This window comes from Athene cunicularia (genome assembly GCF_003259725.1).
Source record: "Athene cunicularia isolate RWA chromosome 17 unlocalized genomic scaffold, athCun1 chr17_part1, whole genome shotgun sequence".
NCBI lineage: Eukaryota > Metazoa > Chordata > Aves > Strigiformes > Strigidae > Athene > Athene cunicularia.
The window spans coordinates 8,967,656-8,993,462 of record NW_020799122.1 but is presented as its reverse complement, the minus strand read 5'-3'; the positions used below and the strand labels follow the sequence as shown (position 1 = coordinate 8,993,462).

Genomic DNA, 25,807 nt, shown 5'->3' with positions numbered 1-25,807 from the left:
GTTAGCTAAACGCATTACGCACACGATTTTGAAACATGTACTTGGCAGAGGGAAGGGTGAGCAGTACAAGCCAGACTGCTGTTGAACACACCAATGTAAACCTAGAGTAACTCCTTTGGAGAGGAAATCAGGGGGGCTGCTCCAGACTGCTGAACATGTAGAATTTGGGGCTGAGACAGAGTGCATGAAATGGGGAAAATGAACAAGCTGAGGAGTGGATGTCATGGAGAACAACCTCCAACCACCGTCACCGCTGTTGATGGTTTAATTTGGGTGTGTAATGGTTATGGTGATGCAGTGGGAAACATTTGTACAATGTGGGGTTGTTTTTACTTTTTGGAGCATTTTCTGTATATACCTATCGTAATCCCTCTAGACTGTGAAATTAGGCCATATACCAGTTTTACAGTGAGCCCTTTGTGTTTCTGGCAACAAACACTTCTGAACTCTACTCTCCAGTCTTGTGGCCCTAAACTTTGTCACCCCCTCCCATACTGTCCCATCTCCAGCAATAATATCCCCTCCTCTGTTTATAAACAAACACCCTCAGAGGAAGTTCACAGGAAGAAATGTTAGTTAATGAAAATCAACCATGCATTCAGGTCCAGGCAGTGGGTTGGAGCCAGCAGGGTTGCTGGATGTTTCCTACTCTGCATCTGCTTGTAGGAGTTTCTTTGATGAGATGTTTGCCTGTCTGTATAACCGTGCGTCTTTCTCTTCTTTTCCCTCCGTCATGGAAAATATGAAAAAAGAGGGAGTAAAATTCTAGACTCAATTTGCAATAAAATCAGTGTGGATAGTATTCAGGAACCCCGAGCAGGAAGGGTAGCTTCAATGAACTTGTAGATTTTTTTCTTGATAAATCCAGTGATTTTATTTTTTTTTTTTCAAACACTGAAACCTAGATTCTGGCTCCTGGCAAAACTGTTGCTCTTGAGTTGCGCAAAGGCTGTAAAAGGACTAAAATAGCCCAAAGGATAATTGTCCTACTATAGTCTGGGCATGAGGCTGATACATCTGATGTTGCACATCACTCTCACAGAACCACCAGCTTAAGGCGGTAGAAATGAGCAGGACCCAAGGAAGTAGATACCATGGGACTGTGTAGTCACCATGAGCTCTGGAGCAAGGGACAGATGGGCACGGTAATGGTGCTGACAGCTGGAAAACACAAAATGCTTTAATTACCTCCAGAGGTCCACAAAACCCCTTACAGCACAGGGGGAACCCAAGTAAAAGTCCATTTTCTTGTGACTGCTCCTGGGTTGTGCCTTTAGTACTGCACCTTGGTGTTCTCAGACAGGAGGTGAGGAAATTGTGTGTTGTTTCCTTCCAAGAGACACTGGGATCCTCTAAAGAGCTCTTCTAGCCACTCAGAATGGATGGAAAAATTATCTGATAAAGAGACGCTCTGGGAGTAGGGCAGCAGCACTTGTCAGGGCTGTGGTTCCTCACTCATGCAGAGGTGTGGTATCAGTACAGCACGCAAGTCACCATCCCAGGCTCCCCATCTTCCATAAGGAGCATCTTAGGAAATTGGGAAGAAGGGGGTTTATACAGATATAATAGATGTGATAGTTGTGGTCCCACTACTAGTTTAAAGAGTCTTGAAGTTTTTGGATGTATTACAAAAGGTCTCCAGTGCTGGCAGAATCTCCATACCTTAAAATGTGATGGTTTAAAGAAGTCTTATCTGTTGCTTTTTGTTGAAAGAGCAATTTCTCTTATTGCACAAATATTTTCTGTAATGTAATTAATGGCCTTATCTGTAAGGCTATTCCAGTGTGGTCTCTCCACCTCCCACCCCAAAGCGGGGGGAAGGCAATCAGAAATGAGCGTTTTGTGTTGCAGCATGGACAAAGTTTATCAGTTGTTGCACAATCCCTTTGCCTGTGAACAGATTAAATAAAGAGGGGGGTGGGGGTGGGGGGGGGTGGAAACGGACCTGATTTATACTGGTGAGCTTCCTCCGAGAAATCCAGGATAACTATCAACAGTTTCTCCTAGGAGGAAAGTTGAGCGATTCATTCTTGCCCTTTGAAGAGCTCTGAATTAATGAAGAGCAGAGTATCTTCTGCTCTTTGCACTGGGAAAGACTGGAATTCCCCAAAGTCCTCTTGCTAGAGATGGTTTAATCAAACAGACTGTTTACATTCTATGTCTCACCAGAGGCAATGCTCAAACAGGGGTGGTCTTCAGCTATATGCTGTAATACTAGGGGTTTATTTTATTTTATGTTAAACATCAGCATACCACCAGTTTTACTGGGAAATGACTGTATCCAAACACCTGCAGGCTCCATGGAACAGCCAGAGAGGGAAGCAACAGCAGCTGCATCTCGCAGAGGCAAATGATACTGCGAGGGGTCTGTGTTTCTTCTCCAAAGGTTTCTGCAGTTTGGGAGTTGGCAGCAAAGACGTTCCAGGAGCACTTGCACTCATGGGAGAAGCCACCTTGCAGCAGTAGGAGGCTGAGCACTGGACCAAACTCCTCCCTCTGCCTCAAGTGCTGATGATAGAGACAGAAGCAAGGGCCTATATGCCCCACCATGTGTTTTGTGTCACACTGTGAAAGCCAAGCTGTTTTGGTGAACAGTTTCTGTGCTTTGATACTTAAGAATGCACTAACTGAAATGGGAGCTGTGTATTTCATGAGAGAGGGAAGAAGAAAATGAGATTAGGGTAGCTTTTCCTATCATCGCCTGTCTCTCATGTCCTCTCCCTCCGGATGAATGTCTCTTGCACCTATATCAAGGAGCCAACACTTTCTTACACATCTGTATGTCTGAAAGTGACCATAAACCTGTGTCCCAATACATTTTAAAAAAAACAAACAAACTTTGGTATCTTCTGGAAGTGATGTATTTCCACTCCCCATGAACAGGATCTTCTGTGCATCATCAAGGACGATGCACGTAAGTAGGCAATGTGGCCAACATTCTTCCAAACCCAAGCAATCCAACCAGCTGTTCAGCAGGGATGTTATTTATTGAGAACTGTCAATGTGTTCAACACATGGTGTCCTTTGCACTGACAAACTCACAGTCTGGCTTTTATGGAGTTTCTCTGACACTTGTCAAACACTGGTGACAGGGCAAGCTTGACGAGACCCATGTTTTTATATGAAAATTACTATAGAAGGGCATTGCAACAAGATGTTCTGTAAGGGAAGGAGAGACGGAGAGTAGTTGGCAGAGAAGAAAACAGCGGCAGTTGCAAAGGGTAGAGGTTTCTTTTTGGCTGGTGGTTTCGGAAAGAGAACAGAGATTTCCTTCAGCGATAAATTAGATGTTTTGGGAGAAAGAAAGGGTGTTTGTTTCAGCAGTGATGAAACTGCTGTGCAAGAGAGAAGCAGGCTCTCTCTTCTGCTAATTCAAGCTGCTTATTTTGTGGCATAGTGGTTGGAGGTGCACAGGTTGCTCTGGGGTTTTAGTTGCTACTTTGCAATTGCTCTGAGGTGCCTTCAGCTCTGTCCTTTCCATCTGTGAAGGTGGGTAATGGTTCTCAGCAGCCCTCAGAGAGATGCTGTTTGTCAGGATGAGATAATAGCATCAGTGCAGTGCTTTGATCATGTATGATGCTGTAAACAGCAAATGCCTCTATTGTACTGAAAAGAAGAATTGCTCAGCCAAGAAGTCCCATTGGCCAGGGTTGTGCTAGGTCCCTGCAGCTCTCTGCTGCTATAATGAGAAGACCGAGGTTGTAGAATGCCAAAGAGACAACAAGACAGAGACATATCTTGCCAATCTCCTACTTATCTATTTGTCCCATCTCTTTTCTCTTGACTTGTGTAAGCTCGTATTCATGAGTATCACAGGTATTTATTTTCCCCCACTGAAAAACAGAGCTGTTGCCTGAACAGTGTGACTCTGGCCACATTCCCTCCTATTCAGCACAATGCAATCTTGGCTCTTTACTAGTTAATATTTTCTGTCAACAACCTGCAAGAAAACATAAAATCAGTGCTGATAAAATTTGCAGATGTTGCAGAGTTCAGGGAGTGGTAAACAATGACCAAAACAGGACTCTCATTTGGGTGTTTTCAAAAATTGAGAACATGCAAACAGTATGCATTAGAATAAAGCCAAATGTGAAGTCATACATACAGGAAGACGGGCGGCAGGTCATACATGAAGGGTGGATGGTGGGGGAAGGGTCTTTCACCTGGAAGCTAAATGTGTAGGAGTAACTGCCTGTTGGAGTAGATAAAGCATGTAAATGTGAGCTGCCAATGTGATGCTGTGGCCAAAGGTTTAGAGTCATCGTTGGCTATGTAAACAAGGAAGCATTGAACGGGACTGCGGAGGTTGTGTTATCCTTGTATTGACACTGGAGTAGCTGCTGCTGCAGCACTTTGTCCAGTTCTGGTGTCCACAGTTTAAGAAGAATGTTGTATGGAAGAGGATTTAGAGAAAAAAAATAACAGTGACAATAATTATATGATTTATAAAAAGTCTTAAAGTATTTGCCTAAAGAAGCTTAAGAGGGGACTTGATCATCGTAATCTTTAAATATATGTTTGAGGAATATTAATCTGATAATTTGAGGTTGGAAATCTGATGATAGATGACACGAGTAAATCCGATGGATGCACATGGAGGCTAAGCAACTTCAGAACACAGAGAAAATGCAGTATTTTAGCCCTGAGAGTAGTCAATCTTTGAAAAACCTTTCTGAGTTGAAAGGTCTGTCACCATAACTTTCAAATTAAATCTGGGTGTTTTTCCCAATTCAAAGTTCTTTAAAGAGGACTTAGTTTGGTCCTCACCTGTATTTTGTCTGAGTATTTCTAATGTCAGATTATTTTGAGGTTTACAGCTATTACCGCAAAAATAATTTAAGCCAACGGTAAAGTACAGGTAGCACTAGGATGCTCATTTCAAATCCTTTAATTTTCCAGCATTTCTATGGATTCTCGTTGAGACTGGTAGGATATTTCTAATGACTATAATATTTCCAGCTCTTTGTAGGGTCTCCTGGGCATCACTATAGTTGAATTATCAGGCTCTGTTTCTTATGTTGTTAATCTTGTTTAGATTTTGTCACCTGTAACCACAATGGTGTGCTCAGCAATGACAGCCCCGTGTGCTAGTCTGAAGACAAGCCGAAAAGCAAGACTGAAATCTTTTCTCACTGGGTAGTAAGAGTTCTACAGTTGACTTCAAAGAAGCCAAGAATTTACCTCTAGAATACAAACTTCGGGGAGCAAAATCAAGGTTTCCCTCTGGAAGCTGGAGCATTGACAATGTCAGGACTGTGAAGCTAACACAGCAGACATCCATTAAAAACAAAGAAGTGAATGAGAAGGCAGAGAATAAGCTTGGGGTGACTTTTGCTTGTCATCTCCTTGTTGGGTGGTCTGTCTCACAGTCTCAGGGCAGAACAGCAGTCCAGAAGGATTTGTAGGCTCTATGTTGTAATGACCTATTCCTGTGACTTTGGCTTCAGTTGCAAACAGAAAATATAGACCAAAGACCTATCAAAGGTAATTAGTGCTCTGAGACAGGATTCCGTTTCATTTGAGCCATCCCTAGCTGGATACTATTCCTCAAAATTCAGATTTAAGCCAAGTGCTCAAAATGCCCCAGTCTGTTCCCTGAAACCCATGTGCACGTGTATATATAGGCCTACGCACAGAGAAAGTAGTACATGTACATGCTATTTCGTTAGTCTTCATTTCTTTGGTTCCAAATTTAACCAGAAGTGGAAGGGCTGAAATAACACAAAAAAGGTTGGACATACGATATTTCCTGCTGCTCAGCTAAACACAAGAATTGCCAAAAATCTTCCAAGGTAGCTTGTTTCTTTTACATTTTTCTCTGAGTTCTGCAGACTTGAGAAGGTCAATTACTTTTGAGAAGCATTTGACTTTGGCAACGCTTATGGAAAGCGAAGTAGAATTATGACCCTTTGGACGTTTGCCCATCGCTGTCCCATCTTGTCCTTTAAGAACTGAAGCCTGAATTTTCAGCTACAGCCTTTGGTTTAATAGGTGTGAATTTGTCTCTGTACACTTCTAAGACATCATGAGTATCTGTGTGAGAATTTTCTTTTAGATGTCTATTTATTTGTGCTCACAGATCAGGTGATCACTGATATTTGTAGAGCAAAAATACAAGCTCAGGTATTTCCAGGAGGAAAATCATACCAAAACAAATGAAATTGGATTCAAACTGGGCAGAAAAACAGAGCTCTAAAATTATATACTTAGGTTAGTATGTGGTGACTACAGCCTATCTGGAATGCATACTATAATAGTTATATCATGTTAGAGAGGCAGGTTTTTTCAGCAGGATGTTTCCTAGAAAGCAGAAATATCTCTGTGGTTTGTGTATGGGTTTGGAACTTGTATGCAAGTATGGAGCGGGGAATTTGAGGCATGAAATAGTCATGATTAGAGAAGGCCCGGATCCCTTTCAAAAGCGACAGCAGAAAACAGGCACAATGCGCTCCGTCCTGCCTGCTGTTAGTGCATGCTGTTCCGAGTATTGCATCGGAGACGCTCCTTTTAAGATTGGTAAATTCCTCAGTTGTTTCTATTAGTACAGGAAAGATGCAGGCATATGGCAAAGCCAGATGCAATAAGATATTTGAGTCTGGAAAAGATCTAAGATATTTGTACAATAAGATATTTAATTCTCACAAAGGCAAAGACCTTGCATGATATAAATCAGTGTAAATTCACTGGAACTACTCAGTTTTGCATTCACAAAGTATCTGCCCAAGAATGTTCTCAAAATCCAATTAAATAACTAGAACTGTTTCATGTGGAAATGCCCCTCAATTATAAAGACAAATCGAAGGTATCATGATGTGATTTTTACAGTCTCTTTGCAGGGTGCCCTAGTTTGCATTCATGGAATTTTTTGGTTTTGTTTTGTTTTTGTAATAATGTGGATGTTGGCCATCTGTCTGATCCTGGGAAGGTTGTAAGGTTGTCCCCGCTCCCCAGGTTCTCTTCCCACTCCCTCATTGATCATAATGTTTGATTTAGGTGCCACTAGATTTCCTTCTTTGTTCTCCAGCCCTAACCTCCCCCCCACAAACACACATGCATTGTGCAATGGTGTAAAAGCTCTTCTCTCTGCAGCTGGGAGTAGTAACTGCTCAGCTGGTTCCAGTGCTGCCCTAAAGCTGCTGTAAAGGTCAGAGACAAGGGAATTCTAAAAAGCAAAACAAGCTGTGTTGTTGTCCCCCCTTCAATGCTGGCTGTGTGTTTTGATCAGCACCACAAGCAGTCTCACGCGTAGGCCTCCACTTCTCATTGCTCCGTGTTTCTGGCCACCGAGGGGGTTCCGTAGGGCAGCACGTCGGGCATTTTTCCAGCGTGACTGTGGCGCTTTGCCGCCACTGCAGCTGACTGAGTCGCGGTGCCTGTCAGGCACAAGGCACATATTGAGAGGAAATGCCATATTGAGCTCCCAGTGCGCTGATGGGTACTGTGCACGGTCATCCGATGGCACAGATGTGCCCCTAATAATCCTTCCAGGAGAACGTTTCCTCCTGGGATGCTCTGGCCATCTGATCTGCTCTGAGGTATGCTGACCTATCTTGACCCAGTTTATGATCAATTCTCTCTGCTGTTTTCTAAAAGGAGCCCAGAAATACCCCTTTATCATTTAGATTGCCTGGAAGTTACGGTACTTGTGCGTCGATTCCTTCCCTAGAAGATACTGTCTATGTTTGCTCTCAAGCATTAACTCTTACCAAAGGGAGGAAAGCCACTCCGTGTTAGCGTGCACAAGAGTAAATTTCTCTGTAGGGCTTTGATAGCTAATCAGTATTTGGCTAATAGTGCAGGAAGGAGGAGACGTGGAAGCAGAGATAACGTATGTTCCACCGAGCGTGTTGCTGGGTACGTTTGTCTGCGTGTGTAGAGTGACCCTTATGCTGGTGTGCCGTTGTATTTATGTCCTTTTTTGCAGGCTTGTGTGCGCTTCCAGTTTTGTGTGTGTTGTGCATGTGACTGTGAAAGATGGATGATCTTCATGCATGCCTCTTGATATGTATCCATGTATTTTGCAACGTCTGCTTTTAAAGTGAGAATGCTGTTAATGCTGGATCTCTCTAAAGGTGAATACACTGCCTCAGCTACAATAGGATGGTTAATTCGTAACCTGGGTCTGCTGATCAGTGAGCAGAGATAAGCTTGGAAGTTGAGAGGTGTCTTAACGTCCCTCTGAGCCAAACCGATGAACTTATTGAGGGTTTTCCATTCCCTATATTTGAAGGATATCTGGGTTTCCATAAACACTAAACTCTGCTTTATTATCAGTGGGCCACAGTAAAGTGTCTAAAACTGGCATCCACCAACCTGAATGCTTGTTGGACTCAAGACTGGTGCAAAGCCTCGCATATTTATGACATACACCAGTGATTCTCTGAAGGAACATGCTGATGGCTGCAGAGTTTATGACTTTAAGTGAAGTAGTATCCAGACAAAGCCTGCCTGTACTATCTTAATACTGTCCCTGTGTCTGCAAGTGTTATGATCGTCTCTAATAACATGGACACATACTGGTTTTCCAAGCTTCAAGCAAAAATATTCAGTTGTTTCTGAGAACAAGGCAGGAGAAATAAATTGTCTTGTAGATATTAGAAAATCGTTACTCTTGTTCTCTGAGATGTTCCCATGGTCCCAGACTTTATAGCAGGGACTGAAGTTTGACCCTTGTAAAGGATGTGCTTTTTGCTATCCATCTAAAAGCCCACCTAAACCTAGTTATTAGATCATAAACAGTCAGTTTGTTAACCGAGTACCAGTCTCCACTGGTTCTGCAGCTTTATTGTGAAATGCTTAGGGAGATGTAGATAAGAAGCCAACCTTCCCACTAATACTTGTTTACGCTGATGCTGTACACAAAGGAGCCCTTGCAAAAGCAACACCCAGTCCGAGGGTGACCCTGTTATAATACTGCAAGGACTGAAGCTTGCTCCTCTGTGCCATCTGGTTATGCAGCGTTGTGTGTTCACTTATACCTCAAAATCCTCACAATCTAATAATTTCTCACTAGCCCCTGCCTACCAGATCTACCTGCAGCAAGCTCTTATATACTGTTAGTGGGTACATTCTCACAATAGGCTCAGTGAAGTGTCACTAATATGATTGTCCATGCCAGTGGCTGCTCTGTTGCAGCCTACACGATTTTATTATCAGAAGGGAAGGATTTATGTAATGTTCATAACTAACCAGCCACTACAAATTCATGTTTTGCTGTTTAAGCTGTTCTCACTTCCCTGTTTTCAGGCTTCAAGGTATCTCACCGAGCGTATGAGTGACTGGGAATTTGAGAAATGGTACAGAATGTATGCTTAATTTAATGCTAAATGACAATGGTAATAAAGATTTTGATATTGCAAAGAGCCTTGGGCCAAATTCTCAATGTTAAATAGGCATAGCTGTATTAGGCTCTGTAGTTCTACATGATGAAGATCTTGTCTTTCATGTCAAAACAAAAGGAACTCCATCCTTCTGTCTTAGTTCTGAATCCTATTGCATAGCTTGTAAATGATAATATCTGGTGTGAATTCAGCTAGATTGATAGCAGCAGCAAACATCCCCTTTTTGCCCGCTTAAGTAGTACATTGCCACCTGAGCAAGTCTCAGGTGGTTTGCTTGAGCCACTCCTCGTCTCGGGGGGCGACCTCAGGAGGCCTCTTAGCTGTGTTGGAAATGGTATAGACAGAGATGTTGCCTTAAGTACTCTGGACTTTGAATTATTTAACTATTGTGGAAGGAAGTGGGGGTTGGGGGAAGCATGGCAAAGGAAAGGAGAGATTATTTCTCCCCTTTGTAAAACTATATTGGGTTCAACGTCATACCATGAAATATCCAGTGCAGAACTCAAGAACTGCTCCAGTGGATCTTCGCTGACTTATCCAATTGCATGGAACATGGGGATACTTAACCCAAATCTGTCGGTTTTAATTATTTTCCTCTGGACAGATAAAAGCTTTCTATAGGTTCCTGTAGAATATTTGCTCTTTCAAGCGTTCCTCTGTGCTTTGATACTAAACGATTAAAGCATGCTAAAGAAAAAAACAGCCACAACCTTTAGCTCCCTGTTCTTGGGCCCCCTGACTGCTGCTTTGATTGTTGACCTAAATTCCCCTTTCATAACTGAGTCCTGTCACCTCTGGTTGGAGTCTCCCAGCAAAACAGGCACAGCCAACTTTCAGAAGTGCAGGGCACTGTTTTCCGTTCTGCCTTGCACGACTGTGACGGGCTCCGCAGCACACCTGATGTGTTCAAAGTCAAACTGACCTCCTTCTTCCCCTTCCCCCAGCCTCTCAGCTCTGGGAACAGAAAAAAATAACAAGTCCTTTTCCATTTTTTTTTTTTCTTTATTTCATTTTATTTTTATTTTTTGTTGTTGTTTTTTTTGTTTGTTTGTTTGTTTTTTCTTTTTCCAATTGTGCAGCAAAGTGGGGAAATTTTTTCTGCATAAAGAATTAAATTCTCAAGTAATTCTATGGCTAGGCTGATGAGCAGGAAGATTGCTGTTAGCAAAATGCAAGAAATGGCACTGAAGTGAGGGAGGGAAGCCTGGAGTCTGTTATTGATAATATTAAAGTGGATTACAGCAGCTTGCATGGGCTACTTCAGCCTCTCTTCTTTCAAACTCTGCCCGCAGAGTGCTACTTATGACTCCAGCAGCTACAGCCTCTAGCTGTGAGTTCCCGTTTCTCTGTGGCTGCTGCTGATACACATCTGCTCCAACGTCAGCATCGCGAGTTTGGTTACAGCACTGCCTCGTGCCCTCACCCAGGACTTTCTTCCAGAAGTTCAGCAGCGGATGCTACACGCTGTGCTCATGCTGCCAAATCCTGTCCAGTGCACAGGGCCCTTGTGAGGATGTGGCTCTATTTAAGTCCCCAGCAAAGTCCTGAAAGCAAACTGGGATATAAATCATACACTGGACTTGGTTAGGCCCTCCTAGAAGAGTTCAGCTGGACAGTTGTTACTGGAGCAGTTGTGGGTCAGTAGCCAGAGAACTGAGATTTCACTTGTAAGAAAAGGGAGAGACTATATTTCTGGTTTTCCATGTTTGGCGTTTGGCTTTCGGCCTTTGGATTTTAGTTTTCCAGCTCCCCACTCTTTGGGTGCCTAGGAATTTACTTTTGCTATAAGGGACAAATGTCATGGGACTGAAAGGAGCCTCGTGGGCCATCAAAGTCTGTCTTTGGCCAAACATACAGGAATGTGGCATCTTAGTCTGTTCATGCACTTCTCTGGAGTTGTCTGTAAAGTGACTCACTCCTTTGTGGGGAAGGAAGGTTACCAATGCCTCTTACTGGAAAGCTGAACTAGCACCTCTTCTTTTTTTGTTTAATAAAAAATAAAATTCCATTTTAATCCCTTGGGTTTCAGAAACAGAAGCTTTACAGGGAAAAGATCTTTCAGACTAAGAAGTTATAAGGGCTGTCAGTATCCTTCTCAGCTGTAGCTCCATCCCTTTCTAGCAACTCAGGGCAAGCAGAAGTGAGGAAAACTCTTTGCTGCTGTATGAAGCTTTTACATATTTTTTTAATCTAATTGCTGTGGGGAAAACAAACATCAGTTTTATTTCGCACCATTTCTTGGCTCAGAAACTTCAGGCATATTCGCCAAACTGTGGTTTTACAGTCATTGGCTTAAGTCTCACTTACCATGAGGCCTCTTTACACCACTCTTGGTTTGTAAAGGGATATTAAGTAGCTAAAAATGTCCTTTACCGCATTATTGTAAAGAATTCTCAGTGTAAATGAGAATCTAAACTCTGTATGGTTTTTATGTAAATCTTGGTTGTGGTCACAGCTGAGTTTTGAAATTTGGAGTGTCAACCATTGTAAGGGGTGATTTTACTCAAAACCAGCCTTGTTTGGGGTAAAAGAGGCCTCCTCTTGTTTAAAATGTTCTTAATTATGTCTGAGAAATAACTCATGGCTATGGAACCTTTTACTAAATTGAAATAAATTGTGAAAACATCAAATTATTCAGTTTTCAGAAGTTCTGGCAATTATTTCACATGTCCCTCTTCCAATGGCTTTGCCCTTATTAGTTGTCATAGAAGAAGCAATAAATTCTTTTATTATGACATCCAAAGTCCCATCTGAAATTAGTTTCATTGTGCTGGGGACAAAACGGAAAAGTGACACTCCCTTAGCCGGAGGATTCTTAGTCTGAAGCCAAAAGTAAGTGAGGGATTGGGAAAGTAGGTATAACACACAAGCAAAAGAAGGTCATAAAGAACTGGTACAACTTTGCAAGTTATAGGGAGTGTGGGTTTCTTATCCCTTTTCTTACTCTTTTCCTTTCTCTTAAGAATAATAAAACAAGTCTTGCTGCTGAAGGGATTGTGTTCAATCCATCTTTTCATCAAGAGTTGGATGTCTGTAATAGTAAAAGTTTGAGAAAAGAATACTGTACGTGGCATATGGATTCAGTAATGACCTTTGCCCTAAACTAGAAAATGTAAGGAACTGGAATAGTAGACTGTTTTAGTTCAGCAGCTTTCATACTGGCATGTTCAGTGGTGTCCCTATTGTCACTGTTTTTTTTCTTTTTCTGCCCTCCTTTGGCTCCCTGTAAATCTTGAATTGATGGCAGCTGTTTGAGACAAACTCAAGACACGTTGCATCACATCAGGGTTTAAATGCTCAAAGGCAAGGGAGGATTGCTACTATTCTGTAGTATTCCTCCAGCAGCTCCATCTGTTCAGCTGAGGTCAATCACTAGCATCATGCAGCACTTCAGAGAGAGAGGAAGATGTTCTTTAATGCTGGCTAGGAACCTGAATTTCCATTCCACAATTATTTATTAGTTCTTTGGGGGAATATTTCCAGCTCTGGTCAGTACAAAAATACAAAGAAAAGTGACCCTTAAAGACTGTATTGTGGACTTCCCCAGAGCTGGAGACCCCAGAAGCCTGTTGAGGATTTCCAGCTGCCCATCCAACAGCAGGAATGTTGGATGCCTTAAGAAACAGGTGGAGCTTGTGCAGCTGCCCTGCGGTCTGCAGGTTGCTCGACAGCGAAGGTGACAGGAGACAGTGGGGCGCATGGCCGGGCTGGGCTGACCTGTGCTGGCAGTCAAACAGCCGAGGGAGTCCCTGGGCTGACCCTGGCCATGGTGAAGACCCGCAGCTTCTCAGAGAGATTTGTGGGGTCTAGCCCATTTCTGCATCACCTTTCCCTCTCTCGCCATGTTGGCATTTCTTGACAGGCAAAAACTCTCTTAGAAAATGTCTGACCAGCTCTAATGGTCTTATTATGATAAGTTGAAATTTTTATAACTTATTTTTTAATTACTTACTTGGAAGAGGGATTTGTCTTGCCAGCTGTCTTCTCATTCATTGCAGTATTATCCACCCACTATCGTTGGACAATACCTTCATTTGAGGATCATAAAACTACAGATGTTTATGGGCTCTCATACATCTGAAAATGAATGCTTTCTAAAAATATTTATTCCATAAAGAAAAATCTAAAAACACTTAAAAAACAGACTCCAGGTCATTGGTAGCTTTGGCTTTCGTGTCACAAATTTCTCGGGTAAATATCCATCCCAACATATGTCATCTTTTTTGAGCATATTTGTTTTTTCCTTCCCTGTTTCTCCTCCTCTCCTTTCTCGTGATCAGAAGTAGCAGTATAAACTAGAAGCTGGTCTCGAAAAGGTTTTGAACTGAGTGCGCCCTACAGATGAATAAACACATTACCTTCCGAACCCTGGGATCTCTCTTCCAAAGGAAACAGGAAAAGGGGGAGCTCAGAGTCCCTAGCAAAATACCAGCATGGAGAAAAAAGTCCTGTTTAAATTTTTTTAACTTTCCCATCAGAAGACTTTTTTTTTATGGGGGGAGGAGGAGTAGAGGGGAAGGGTGTGAGGAGTGGGGGGAAGGTGGGTGCTGGGAGAGGGGAGGAAAAATACAGTGAATGCTCCTGTAACCTTTGCTCTGTTGATACTAGACAAGACTGCACTGTTAATGAGTGATTGTTAACAGATGGCTGTTGAGCAACTTCGTCAGAAGCAGAAGATGTTATTTGGTGGTAGTGCTGGGAGGGTGAGGGTGCAGGGGTGAGGTAAGGGGATATTTAGTCTTTTCATGAGGACTGAACTGTCAGAGATTTATGATTTTCGTTTAGGCTTTTGGAAGTGGAGGCTTGGGGAAAGGATTGTTTTCTATGTGCTGATAGTAGAAAGATAGTAGAAAGGCTGTTTTGGTGCTGAAGGCTCCAACGATTATTTTTTCAGTTGAGGGGTGTCCCTGCAGCCTTTGAGAACTGAAAGATGGAAAATTATGTCTTTAACTTGACAAATCTCATGTCCCAAACCAAGAAGCAGTGGGCTCTTCTCACCACTTGGAGCTGTCAAGACTGGTTGAGAGAGCTTTAGGTGTGGATCCACGCTTTGTCTATGAGAGAAATCATTAGTGTGTATTCCCCGTGGTGCACCAAATTGTCAGTGAGTGTGTGTGTGAGGGAGCAGGAATCTTTCTGAATATGTCTGTCCATCATTCATGTTTCTGCTGTAGTATAGACCTTGTTCAGCACATCCAGCATACCAGTATATACCGTTTCTGTACTGGTTTTTATTGGCCATGAATTTGAAGGTAGCCTGGACACATTCCATTCACTTGCTGTAGGATTTGGGTGCTTGAGACCATCCAGGTCATTGAAGCTGCTCAATGTCTCTCAAACTGTGCAGTACTTAGATTTCACACCCGTTTCTCCCCTGGATTATATTAGAATACAGAATTCAGGGCTACGAGGTATGAGTGTGATCAACAAGGCTTAGTTCTCAAGACGGCTCTTATTTTCAGCTAATGATATATGGCTTGAGTGATGGTAAGAACCAAATGCACAGTATAACATTTTGCTGATAGGAATTTGCAAGAGTTTTGGCTTTTGGTCAGGAAAGGGGAATGTCATTTGTACATGCAAGTGGCAAATCTTGACCTTTAATAGCAAATCTTATCATGACCTCCCATAATCATACACTAACATTCTAACACACGTAGGTGAGAGTGTGTATATGCATAGAGAGAGAGATTAATACAATTTAAAGAGTAATTTCTTTATTCTGTCATCCTTATTTATTCATATTTCTTTTTTGGGGGCACATAGGACTGTATGACAAATGTTCTTACACCTCCCGTGACCGAGGATGGGTCCTGGGGATTAACACCATCAGTGACCAGGGGAATAGAGACCCCCGCTATTTCTTCTCTCTGAAGACGGACCGTGCTCGCAAAGTAACCACCATTGCAGCACATCGCAGCTACCTCCCCAACCAGTGGGTGCATCTGGCTGCCACGTATGACGGGCACCTGATGAAACTCTATGTGAATGGTGCCCAGGTGGCCACAAGTGGAGAGCAAGTGGGCAGCATCTTCAGTCTTCTGACCTTGAAGTGCAAGGTGCTCATGGTTGGAGGAAATGCCCTGAACCAGAACTATCGGGGTTATGTAGAGCACTTCAGCCTCTGGAGGACAGCCCGGTCTCAGAAGGAGATCTTGTTGGACATGGGCCAGGCAATTCACAGACAAGACACGCCTCTACCTCAGCTAGTTCTTCAAGACAGTTTACTGAATGTGAAAAACACCTGGTCTCCCATGAAGGATGGCAGCAGTCCTCAGAGCAAGTTCAGCTATCATCATGGCTATTTGCTGGATACCAGTCTAGACCCTCCTCTCTGCGGACAGACAGTCTGTGACAACACAGACGTAATCGCCAGCTACAACAAGCTCCCCAGCTTCCGCCGCAACAAAATCGTTCGCTACCGTGTGGTAAATCTCTACGATGACAAGCACCAGAACCCCACCGTCAGCCGGCAGCAGATTGAGTTCCAGCATCAGCATTTAAATGAGGCTTTCAGCCGCTACAACATCACCTGGGAGCTGGAGGTGCTGGAGGTGAAGAATTCTTCCCTTCGCCACCGACTCATCCTGGCCAACTGTGATATCAGCAAGATCGGAGATGAGAACTGTGATCCTGAGTGCAACCACACCTTGACTGGGTACGACGGCGGAGACTGCCGACATGTACGCCACGCGCTCTTCAACAAGAAGAAGCAGAATGGTGTGTGTGACATGGATTGTAATTACGAGAGATACAACTTCGATGGTGGAGAATGCTGTAACCCAGAGATAACAGAAGTCACCAAGACGTGCTTTGACCCATATTCTCCTTACAGGTAGGCAATTTTTTAAACTTTTCACAATCATATTAATGAATATCTGCCTAGTATTGATCAGCCTGCTGCCTGTTGAACCCTTGTGTTGTTGTCACTATGGGTTTTGGAGTTTGTAATTAATATTTTTTCTCTTAGTATTTGGCTTACATTACAGTTATCCAAATGCAATCTCAGGACCAAAGCTGCCAGCTTTGGGACACCCATTAGTTGTTGGTTATGAGCAGTATATTGTAGCTTTGCAGTTTATTTTAACCGTAGACTCTTAGGAGTGGGGATTGGATGTCGTAGAAAGCTCATATGTATGTGGAGAGGGAAGAGCCCCTCAGGCATGGAACAGAACATAAATACTCTTAGGTAGACTTTAATTCTGTAGTACTTCTTTGAAGGTAGGCAGGTAGGTGATTCTATATTCTTAGTGCTATGAGTACAGCTTTCTGCAACCACGGCTGTGGAGGGACAGCTGGGTCTGTGGGCTATGAGCAGGGAGGTGGGTACAAGGATCCTGGCAGTGCTTTTTCACACATTGGTGGGTAATAGAACTCTTCTGCTCCCCTTTTTGTATATATGAAAACGAGGGTAATGGCACTTCATTGCAAATGGCAGGGCAACTTTCTGTGGGTGGAGTGAGTTTATAAAATCCAGAGATCCTCACCTAAAGGCTTCTTTGTGTTGTAGTCTGAAGAGAGGCATCCTTGAATAATGTGCATCAGTTGAATACCATGTACCCACAATTCTCCAACTTGCTTTTGGACATCTTCAGATAAGAGTTGTTATATTTAAGTAAAAAAGTGTATCCTGTGAATGAGTTCGAAATATAAGCACACAAAAGATGCAGGTTAAAGCTGAAATTCTGTTGTCTGTATGCCATGTTACAGGTTGTTTAAGGCAATTCATGGAGTCATGGGGGAAAACCTCATGGTCAGAACACCCTGTGTTGTCAACACTAAAGTTCAGGTTAAGAGGGAAAGTATGTGCTGTTCTGGAGTCCTTTCCATTATAGCAATTCAGGCTATATTTGTAACTTCCTTAGAAGAGAGAAGTTTTTAAACAACATTATCAGCTCTACTGGAGCCTTAAATACACATAATTAAGCTGCAAAGAAATGCTTCCTTTCCATTTATTTTTTTTTTAAACTCCAGTGAGGTTGTTTTTTAAAAAATCCTTGTAGCTCAGCTTGACTTCAGTCAGTTGCCAGTGAACAAAGCACAAATGAGGAAATACTTTAAATACTAATGATTGAAAATATTGAAAGGAAAAATACCAATCTTTTAATACTGTTCAACTGGAGAGGAACACAACTAAGCAAATATCATCAAAGGCATAATGCAAATTGGATTGTTTTAGCACCGTAGTTCTGAGAACTCGAGGTGTTAGTTATAACAGCTATGACAATTTTTAGAAAAATACATTATTTTTAATCTGATAGTACCCTTTTATCACTTGTTCTGTGACCAGCATAATACCCATACAAAATGAAACAAGAAAAGCCTTGTAAATTTTAGTTGACAGATTTAAGACTGTGCCTTAAAGTTATTCTGACATACAAAGATGTTTCTATTTCAAATGAAGTCTTTTTGCTGCACAGATTGTACTTGCACAAGCGCAAGCAAGAAATTTAGTTCCAAAATCTGAAGTTACCTTAACGCATCATCGTCGCTTTTCGTACGCAGTTTATGTTCCTGCCATACAACCACCTTGCTGAACTTGTCTGGAGGAGTTGCATTTCATGACACTGAGCTCACAGATCTTCTACGTGTTTCTTCCGGCTTGAGCAGCACCTCCTCTTGACTGACACACTGGAGTCAGTGAGGGAGGCCTGAAGGTCCTCCTCCACAGTGTAGAGCCTGAGAAAATCCACAGATCCTCCAAAGATGTTGGAGTTCATCCTCTGTTAGATTTTATTTATTTATCCTTGTGTGTTGCAAGGCAGCATTGATCCCTGGCAATGAAACCAAGCAGGGCACTAGAAGATACTTCATCTCTCTGGAGCCTTTATTTGGTGGCTGATGTGCTTAGGCTAAGCTCATACCCACCACTATGATGGGTGTTTGCACTCCGTATGGCAGTTAGGTCTGTGGACTTATCAATGAGAATTGTAAGGCTGAACAGTGCTTGGAGTATTTAGGCTAACAAATACAGGTTTAGGGCAGTGGCTTTGGCAGCAATGCCTTCATTGACTAAAAGGGTGAAGATTCAAGCTCTATGTTTTGCTTTGGTATTCCCCTCAGCATCATCCCCTTGAGAGAGATTTCTATGCCAATGAGTGACTCAGTCAAAATCTGTGACTCAGTTGGCACCATCTGGGCCCATTTTGCATCACCAGTCCCTCTTGTCATCACTTTCATTGGCAAAGAGTCCTCAGTCCCCTCTAGTGCAGGCCTCACACCACATCAGTGAAGACATCTCCATAGCCACTGAGAGCTCACAGCTCATTCCAGGTATTTCCTCTGCCAAAGTTCAGTTTAACAATAGCAGAAGAAAGGGAAAGAGCCTTCAGTCTGGTGAGAAGAGTGGAAAAAAAAGATGAAATGGTACCGATAAAAAGTTTCCTGAGCTTTGTCCTGTGAAGACTCTTCACAGTCTTCCTTAGTACTGGAGGGGCCTTCAGATGCTACAGGGTTTTGTCCCTTCTACATCCTTAGTGTCAGCAGTTGTAGCCAGCTGTTCACCACACAGAGTTTATCCCTCAAATACTTTTGTCCTTTGGAACCAACCAAAAAGTGTTAATGCTTGATTAATGCTGTTATAAAGAGGAACCCTCTTCATCCCCAAAAGATTATGTATACGTTTCCAGTCACTTCTGTCTCAGTCCCAGTCCATCAAACCTCTATCCTGGGACAAAACTGCTATGTGTCTTGTTAAAAAACAACTGTGAAAGCTTCTTGACTTCGTGCAACCACAGATGTGGTATCACTGGAACAATTTCAAGATACTCCCAGTCTGCATTACAAATTTCTTGTGATCCTTTTGGCACCTTGGACAAAGTGCTCAGGTATTTTGATGGTGTCCTTCAATCACTGTTGTGGTGCAACTATGGTGATTTTAGAGTTGATCCCAGCAGCAGAGTTTTTTGTTTTGTTTTGTTTCCAACCTCGCTTTCTGGCACCTCTCCAAAAAACTTTTTCCTCCAGAGAGCTGAGATTCTGTGCCATAGTCAGGTAGCAGCAATGTTAGTGCATAGGCATTTAAGTACAGTGACATATCTGTAAAGAATCTTGCCAGAAGGACAGTTCAGAGAGACAGAACTGATGGATGGGGACTCTCCTCTCATAACTGCTCAACAGAAAAGCTGGTAACACTGTGGTACCGACTAGACCATCTCTCCTCTTATTTAATAGCCTACAGGGGAAAAACAAAGGACTGCTTATCATTAGCCACACAGCAGGCTTTATCCAAGAATATCTGCCTCACTACTTTTTATTAATTTCATAAGAGTGTATTTAGTCCCAGCACAAGATTTACAAATATTGTTAAGCTTTTCTTTATTTCTCTAATTCTGGGAAATTAGAACATGCTAAGGTCATACAGTGTGGCACAATACAAAGGGAAGAAGCAAGGATAAACACACTTGCCAGAGAGACACATTCCTTGTATTTTTTGGGGTATTGCTGGTTACAAAATAGAGAAGATTTTGAGCTCATGACACCTACCATGGCTCCTTTTCAAAAAACTTGAAACAAACAGCAAGGGTTCATAGGAAATCATGCTCCGTAAGCGCCATTTGATGTGGCAAATTCTTGCACCATACTATGGTTAACTGAGCCGTTCCTTTTATGTAATATTGGGCTTGCACATCAGCCTGCACCACAGGATCGCATGGGCAGATAAGAAAGCACTCCCCTTGATGCCTTCTTAGGAAAACACTGATGAAATTCCTGAAACAGTAAAAGCTACTGGAGTCTCTTCAATCTCCCTTGATTCATACAATCTACTGAACACTTGCTGGAAATCCCCTCAGAATAACTGACCCTGGAGACAGGCTTTCTAAACATCCACATGTGTGCCTTGAAGGCTCCCACAACCCTTCAGTTCTGCCTAAGCAAGGGACAGGGATGAGCTGAACAAGCTCCTGCAGACTCAGGGTGACACCAAACCTAAGAGTGTCCAGTGTCCTGCTGATCTCACCCTTTTCTGTGATCTTTTCCAACACTTGTATTGTGAGTTCAGAAAAGCTTAGCGTTGCACCACATCAGCTCGCTCGAGATTAAGGGCATTGGCACATTCCAGGCGTACGTAAATTAGACCCTAAATACACGTTTGAACAAGTTGTAGAAATTTCCGTAGTGGTTCTGAACAGCAGTGAGTATTGCAGAGCCTTGTATGAAGAGCACACTCTGCTCAGCCATGTGGATCGCAGCAGTAGTGTTGGAAGGAGACGATGGCCGGCTAATCGACAGCCTAGGTCACCTTGTATAGATGGCTGAGCTGTGGCTGCACTTCAGGGCTCCTCCTTGGAGTTTCTGATCAGATCAAGCTCTTATCTCTTTTTCCTTCTCTTCCACTGGAAATCTTTTCATGGGGCTTCTTTGCAAAATATGGTCAACTCACTCTGGAGGAGGGAGGCATACTTAATGCCCTTTTCTAGGAGCTAGAGGAGTTGTAAGAAATACTCCTCGATTCTCAATAGAGGACTAATTTCCACTTAATCCTAAACACTAAAAAGAACAGAAGAAATTCATCAAAGCTCTTCAATTCAGGAAGCTTGAGAACTTAATCCCCTGCCTCGAAGAGACCATTGTGCAGCTCTTGACATCAAAGATTTCTGCATTCACACAGGTATCCGACAGACATATAGAAAATACCTGAGTTTTTGTCTAGGGATTCAGTGTTAAATGTCCAGATCTTTAATTACCATCCCCAGGGCTGTTTCAGAGGTGGAGAGATAACACTCTCAAGGACCGATTTGCTGTATCTTGGTAGTTGTCACCCAAAAGCCACATCCCAACAGGAAATCCTCTGTTCTTTCTGTTTATTCTGTCCTCTATTCCAGATGTCAGGGATGTTAATCAGCTGGGAGGAGTTGCATCTGCTCCCATGCTAGCAACTGACATTTATAAGCCTGGTATTGAATTCTGTTATAGACAGGACTTTAGTACTAAAGAAACTATTTCTACGTATACGATTGCACACCCTAGGAACAGTAGGAGTTTGCTCAATTTAGCTTGACCCACAGTCATCTTTTCCAACAGTTTTTTTCAAGAAACATTTTTTCCCCAAGACTCATAGGACTCATGGTTTCTTTCATGGACATTATCCATTATGTAAAAAGATCACTGTCTGGTCAAACTGCAGGATGCTTGGAATGAAGACAGCCTATAAAATCTATGGAGTAAACTATCAGATATCATTAAGAATCCTTGTGGGAGACAATAGATTAAAGTATTATTATACTCTTCAGTGCTAATGCAGACCCATTTGGCTCTGGCTCTGGAACTCCACATGGAAGATTTGCAAGTGCAGAGTCTGCAGATTTGGCAAGGACTGAATGTGCCCCTCGCTGCTCTGCAGCACTGCATCCTCCAGGAGCCGCTGCCCCATGGCCACTCTCCAGCAACCCCTCACCAGCCTCTGTTAAAGCAGACAAGGTGGAGCTCATCCCCTCCCATGCTCTGAAAAGTAGCAGTGTATATATGCTGGTTTATTCTCTTTGCTGATCAATTCAAATTATACTGTCTCACACACAGACCCACAGTTTAATCACATCCAACATGCCTCTTTCAAGTGCTGTGGGGCTTTGCATTAATCACCCTGTTTTTCTCCTATATCCGTTTGTGTACAACCTCTCTTCAGTAGAGGGTGTGAGGTGCCCTTTGCGTTTTTAATTAGCGGCAGCTGAAGCTTTCTGTAAATTCAGGAGGTTGCACCTTTCACACAGAGAAAGATGCAAAGCACGGGCTATTTCTGTGGCAAGCTTAACCAGGTGCAATACTTATATTTGCAATCCCCATTCTATCTTTTGGACTTCTTTTCTGATAGGGGTTTCAGTCCAATTCTTGCAAGTAGTGGCTGCTCCCTGGGGAAATACAGAGCAGCCACCTCCACCGTGCTCCATTTACACCACCCGTAAGCACAGTGCATTTGACTTTCCCTCTTACGTGGACTGCTGGGCTTGGGCAAACATTACCTCAGTTGAGGGTTTTTTCCTTAGGATCCCTTCACTACTGCTGCCAGTGGAAATGTACAGAAATAATTCAGAAGAGATGATGCTGAGTAGTGCTGTGTCCTGGGGGAGTTTGCTCCGTGCAGCCACTCTTCAAACCCTCGACTTCACTGGTCCCTTCACATAGTGGGTTCGCAGGGTTCAGGAGAAGGGGTGAGAGGGATAAGGTGAATTTTCTTTATATAGACTCAGCTGAAAATGTCGATGTAAGCAGAGGAATGAATACTGCCCTAGCAGCTCGACCTTGCCCAATACCTGTGAACTTAATGCCAGGGGAGAAAGCCAACCCACAAGTGTGATTACTCAGAAAACAGCAATTTCTGTAAGTGGTTTATTTTTTGGGGTAAAAAAATACCTTTATGCCATGAGGACTTGCCTGCAGCCTCAGTAGATGTGATGGAAAGACTGGGAAGAGTTGCAAGTTCCGGACAGAAGAAACAGGTAATAGTGTGCCAGTGCTATGATTTTCAAAGCAATGATGTTCCTGATGTAGCTGGGAGAACTGAAGCTTACAAGTAAGGCAGGTTTCAGCAGCAGGGGAGAGGTCTTCTCTTAAGCCAATTAATAGTGTTATGAAGAAAAAAAGATAAGAATAATACAAAGAAAGGTTTATGAGCTTGAAAACTTATCCTTTTTTCCCCAAAATTAATCAGTTGATCTGGTTAAAAAAAAAAAAAAAAAAGAAAATCTCTCAAGAAATCATTGCTTGTGAATTTTTGGTAATCTTCCTTTTTTTAGTTTGTTGGTCTGTTGGGACATTTCAGAGGTATGAAGAGTGTAAGTCGGGGGATTTGGGTATGTATGTATGTTTAAATTTGATAGCTGGAACAGAGCGAGGAGGGGATTAACTAAATGGAAAGGTGATGGAAAAGACGAAGGTCTTGTAAAAGACTGAAGGAGAAAGGATGCAGTGATAGGTCTGTAGGCAACAGCTTGAAGCACAGCCTGTCTATTGGCCCTTGTTTGAACTTTTTTGGCACCAGTTCCTGATGTTTTAAGTCCCTGTCTGCCTCCTCCCTATTCTGTCTTCCTTCTTTCCCCAAGGACGCTCATTACTTTCTCCTCTGCCCAGTTTGGGACTAGAGGAAACCCAAAAAGTGAATGTCTTGGTTTATCTTTTAACTGCAGCGAGAAGAATTAATTGTCCCTCTAACACCCTAGGATCGGGACAGTGGGGAGCTGTCCCATCACTTTTGCACCTGTCCACCACTAAGATATGCTGTGCCGAGTGATTGGCGAGGCCAGTTTCAAAGTACGTGTGATGTCTTCTCCATTAGCTGTACATCAAGACCCCCACTGAAATTGTCATATAGTCCTAAAGCTTTGTCCGTGTACATATTTGAGAAGGATGAAGACCATGGATGATCAGAGGGGCTACAGAATGTTGCTGGTAATAATTTCCTTAGGGCTATGCAGAGCTTCACAACAGATCTTTTAGGATTACTGAGAAACGCTGGAACCACTTCAATATTTGTAAACGTGTTCATAAAAGCTGTGTTGTAAAAAAGTGTGATGTCGATAGCCGTAGTAATTTTTCATCCATTAAAGCCAGATTCACTGAGAAGTAGGATGGATATATCCCCACCCCACAACATGGGAGAGTGTTTAGACCAGGAATACAAACCACTACTGTCAAAAGCAATTCTGTGTTTGACTGATTGCAGCCCTAGCTGAAGCGGAGTTACAGGACCCACATACAGTGGAGGAAGATTAGGAGCATGTGCTCTGCCTGGGTCAATGAAATCCTGTCCTTCAGTTTTGTTCTGAGTAGATTTGCAATTTTGGAGTTTCTCAGGGTAACTCAACTGAAACTACCTAGTTTGCACATAATTTCAGCACTCCAAATTAACATAAATTTGCAAGAAAGTGTTTTCAGGTTCATTAATAATGGATGGGTGGCTGTGCTATCAGAGTGCTTGTTCTCAGCTTCCAAAAGCATCAGGGTGAGCTGCACAGAGGAGACTTCTTGGAGTACTTAAATGTTTGGGGTCTGAAACTCTAATAAAGCTCCAAAAAGCCAGGAAATTTGGAGTGAAGGCTGAAACTCCATACCTAGTGCACCCTACTGGGTCTTTGTATTTCAGAACACGTTATGTTTGTTCACTGAAATATCTGCAGTATGGAGCTCTTTAGGGTGGAGTTTCACCTTTAACTCTAAATTTCCTGGCATGTGTGAGTTAGAAGTACACACTTAACTTTTCCCCAGTGCTGTTTTTCATTTTTAATTTCCTTTTTCTTTTAAAGGAGGGACCCTGCTAGAGGGACCCCTGCTAAAAAGGGACCCCACTGAAACCAAGATTAGAGTTTTTGGCCTGATTTGATGTTTCTGAAATTCTTCAGGAGAACTAGGTTCAGCAATTTTATTTTTTTTTTTTACTGTTGTTTTAAAGACTCTTGTGGCCAGTCCACCCCAGTGAAAAAGATCGATAAAATCTGCACCCTGCAGACCAGTTATTTTAGAAGGTACCCAGATGTTTGTGTAGTATACAACAAACCTTGAAAACGTAGAACATCTCATGTAAATGCTAGTTAAAGGTCTGGTCATGGCCACTGATATCCGTGATCTGTTTGTTGTGAAATGTATTATTTCCATTAATTCAGTAATTGCAGAAGCAACCCATGTTGACACTTGTTGGGTTACATCAGTGATGGTAAAATAGTGGAAACAGCCATGGTTTGGAATGACAGCAGTGGCAATTACCTGCAATGCTTTTAAAAATAATTTTGGACCTAGATGTTGAAAAGATGTGTCATCACTGATTTGTGTGACGGCAGCTTCAACAGGGTTGAATTACAAGGCTTTGGAGAATAAAATCCTTTCTGCTGCCTCAAAATGCATTTTTTGAGCCGAACTGCCAGTAGATAATATGGAATACATTTGCTTCTCATGCTATGTCCTTGTCATGTCAATAAATTGAGGACTTCAGTGAGAAACTGTGGTAGTTTCCCCAACACAAGACCCTGTTGGTTTTTCAAATCATCCCCCATCAGCTTTGCGAGGAGAATTTATCTTAGTGAAATGTCCCTAGGGAAATTCGAAAAGTGCTGAAGTTATGTGACATTGACTTTGTAAGTGCCTGCAGCTTCAGACCAGGTGTGCTGTAAGTGCTGAGAGCCCGAGCCTGGTTTCCAGAGGACTTGAGGTTCCTGTACTGTTTCCCTACCAACCCTCACGATGGCTGTGGCATGGGACACTTTGCATGGAAGTCCCTGAAACTCAGCAATTCTTGAGGATTTTCAAGAACTGTAGTTAATGCAAATGAAAATTGAAAGGGAAATCTGGGGAGGATTCCTGCTGCTGGAGCCTGGTACTTTGCCACCAACCTGCCCCTCTGCGATGGAACTGGTAGCCTGAAGTGCTGAGAGGATGAGGAACACCCTGTATCCTCTGCTAAGCTGAATATTTCTCATTCTGACACAGAAAAGCACTTTGTCATTTAACTGGGAGACAAGGTCCCGTCAACATCCTTG

General features: G+C 42.7%; 1 protein-coding gene across 1 annotated transcript in view; it reads left to right on the top strand.

Annotated features, from left to right (window-relative positions):
• Window positions 1–25,807, top strand: part of PAPPA (pappalysin 1) — a 181,902-nt gene that overhangs the window by 11,013 nt on the left and 145,082 nt on the right. Inside the window, exon 2 of the mRNA XM_026860379.1 lies at window positions 15,108–16,176. Coding sequence (XP_026716180.1) covers window positions 15,108–16,176 — 1,069 coding nt within the window. The remainder of the gene's footprint in view (window positions 1–15,107; window positions 16,177–25,807) is intronic.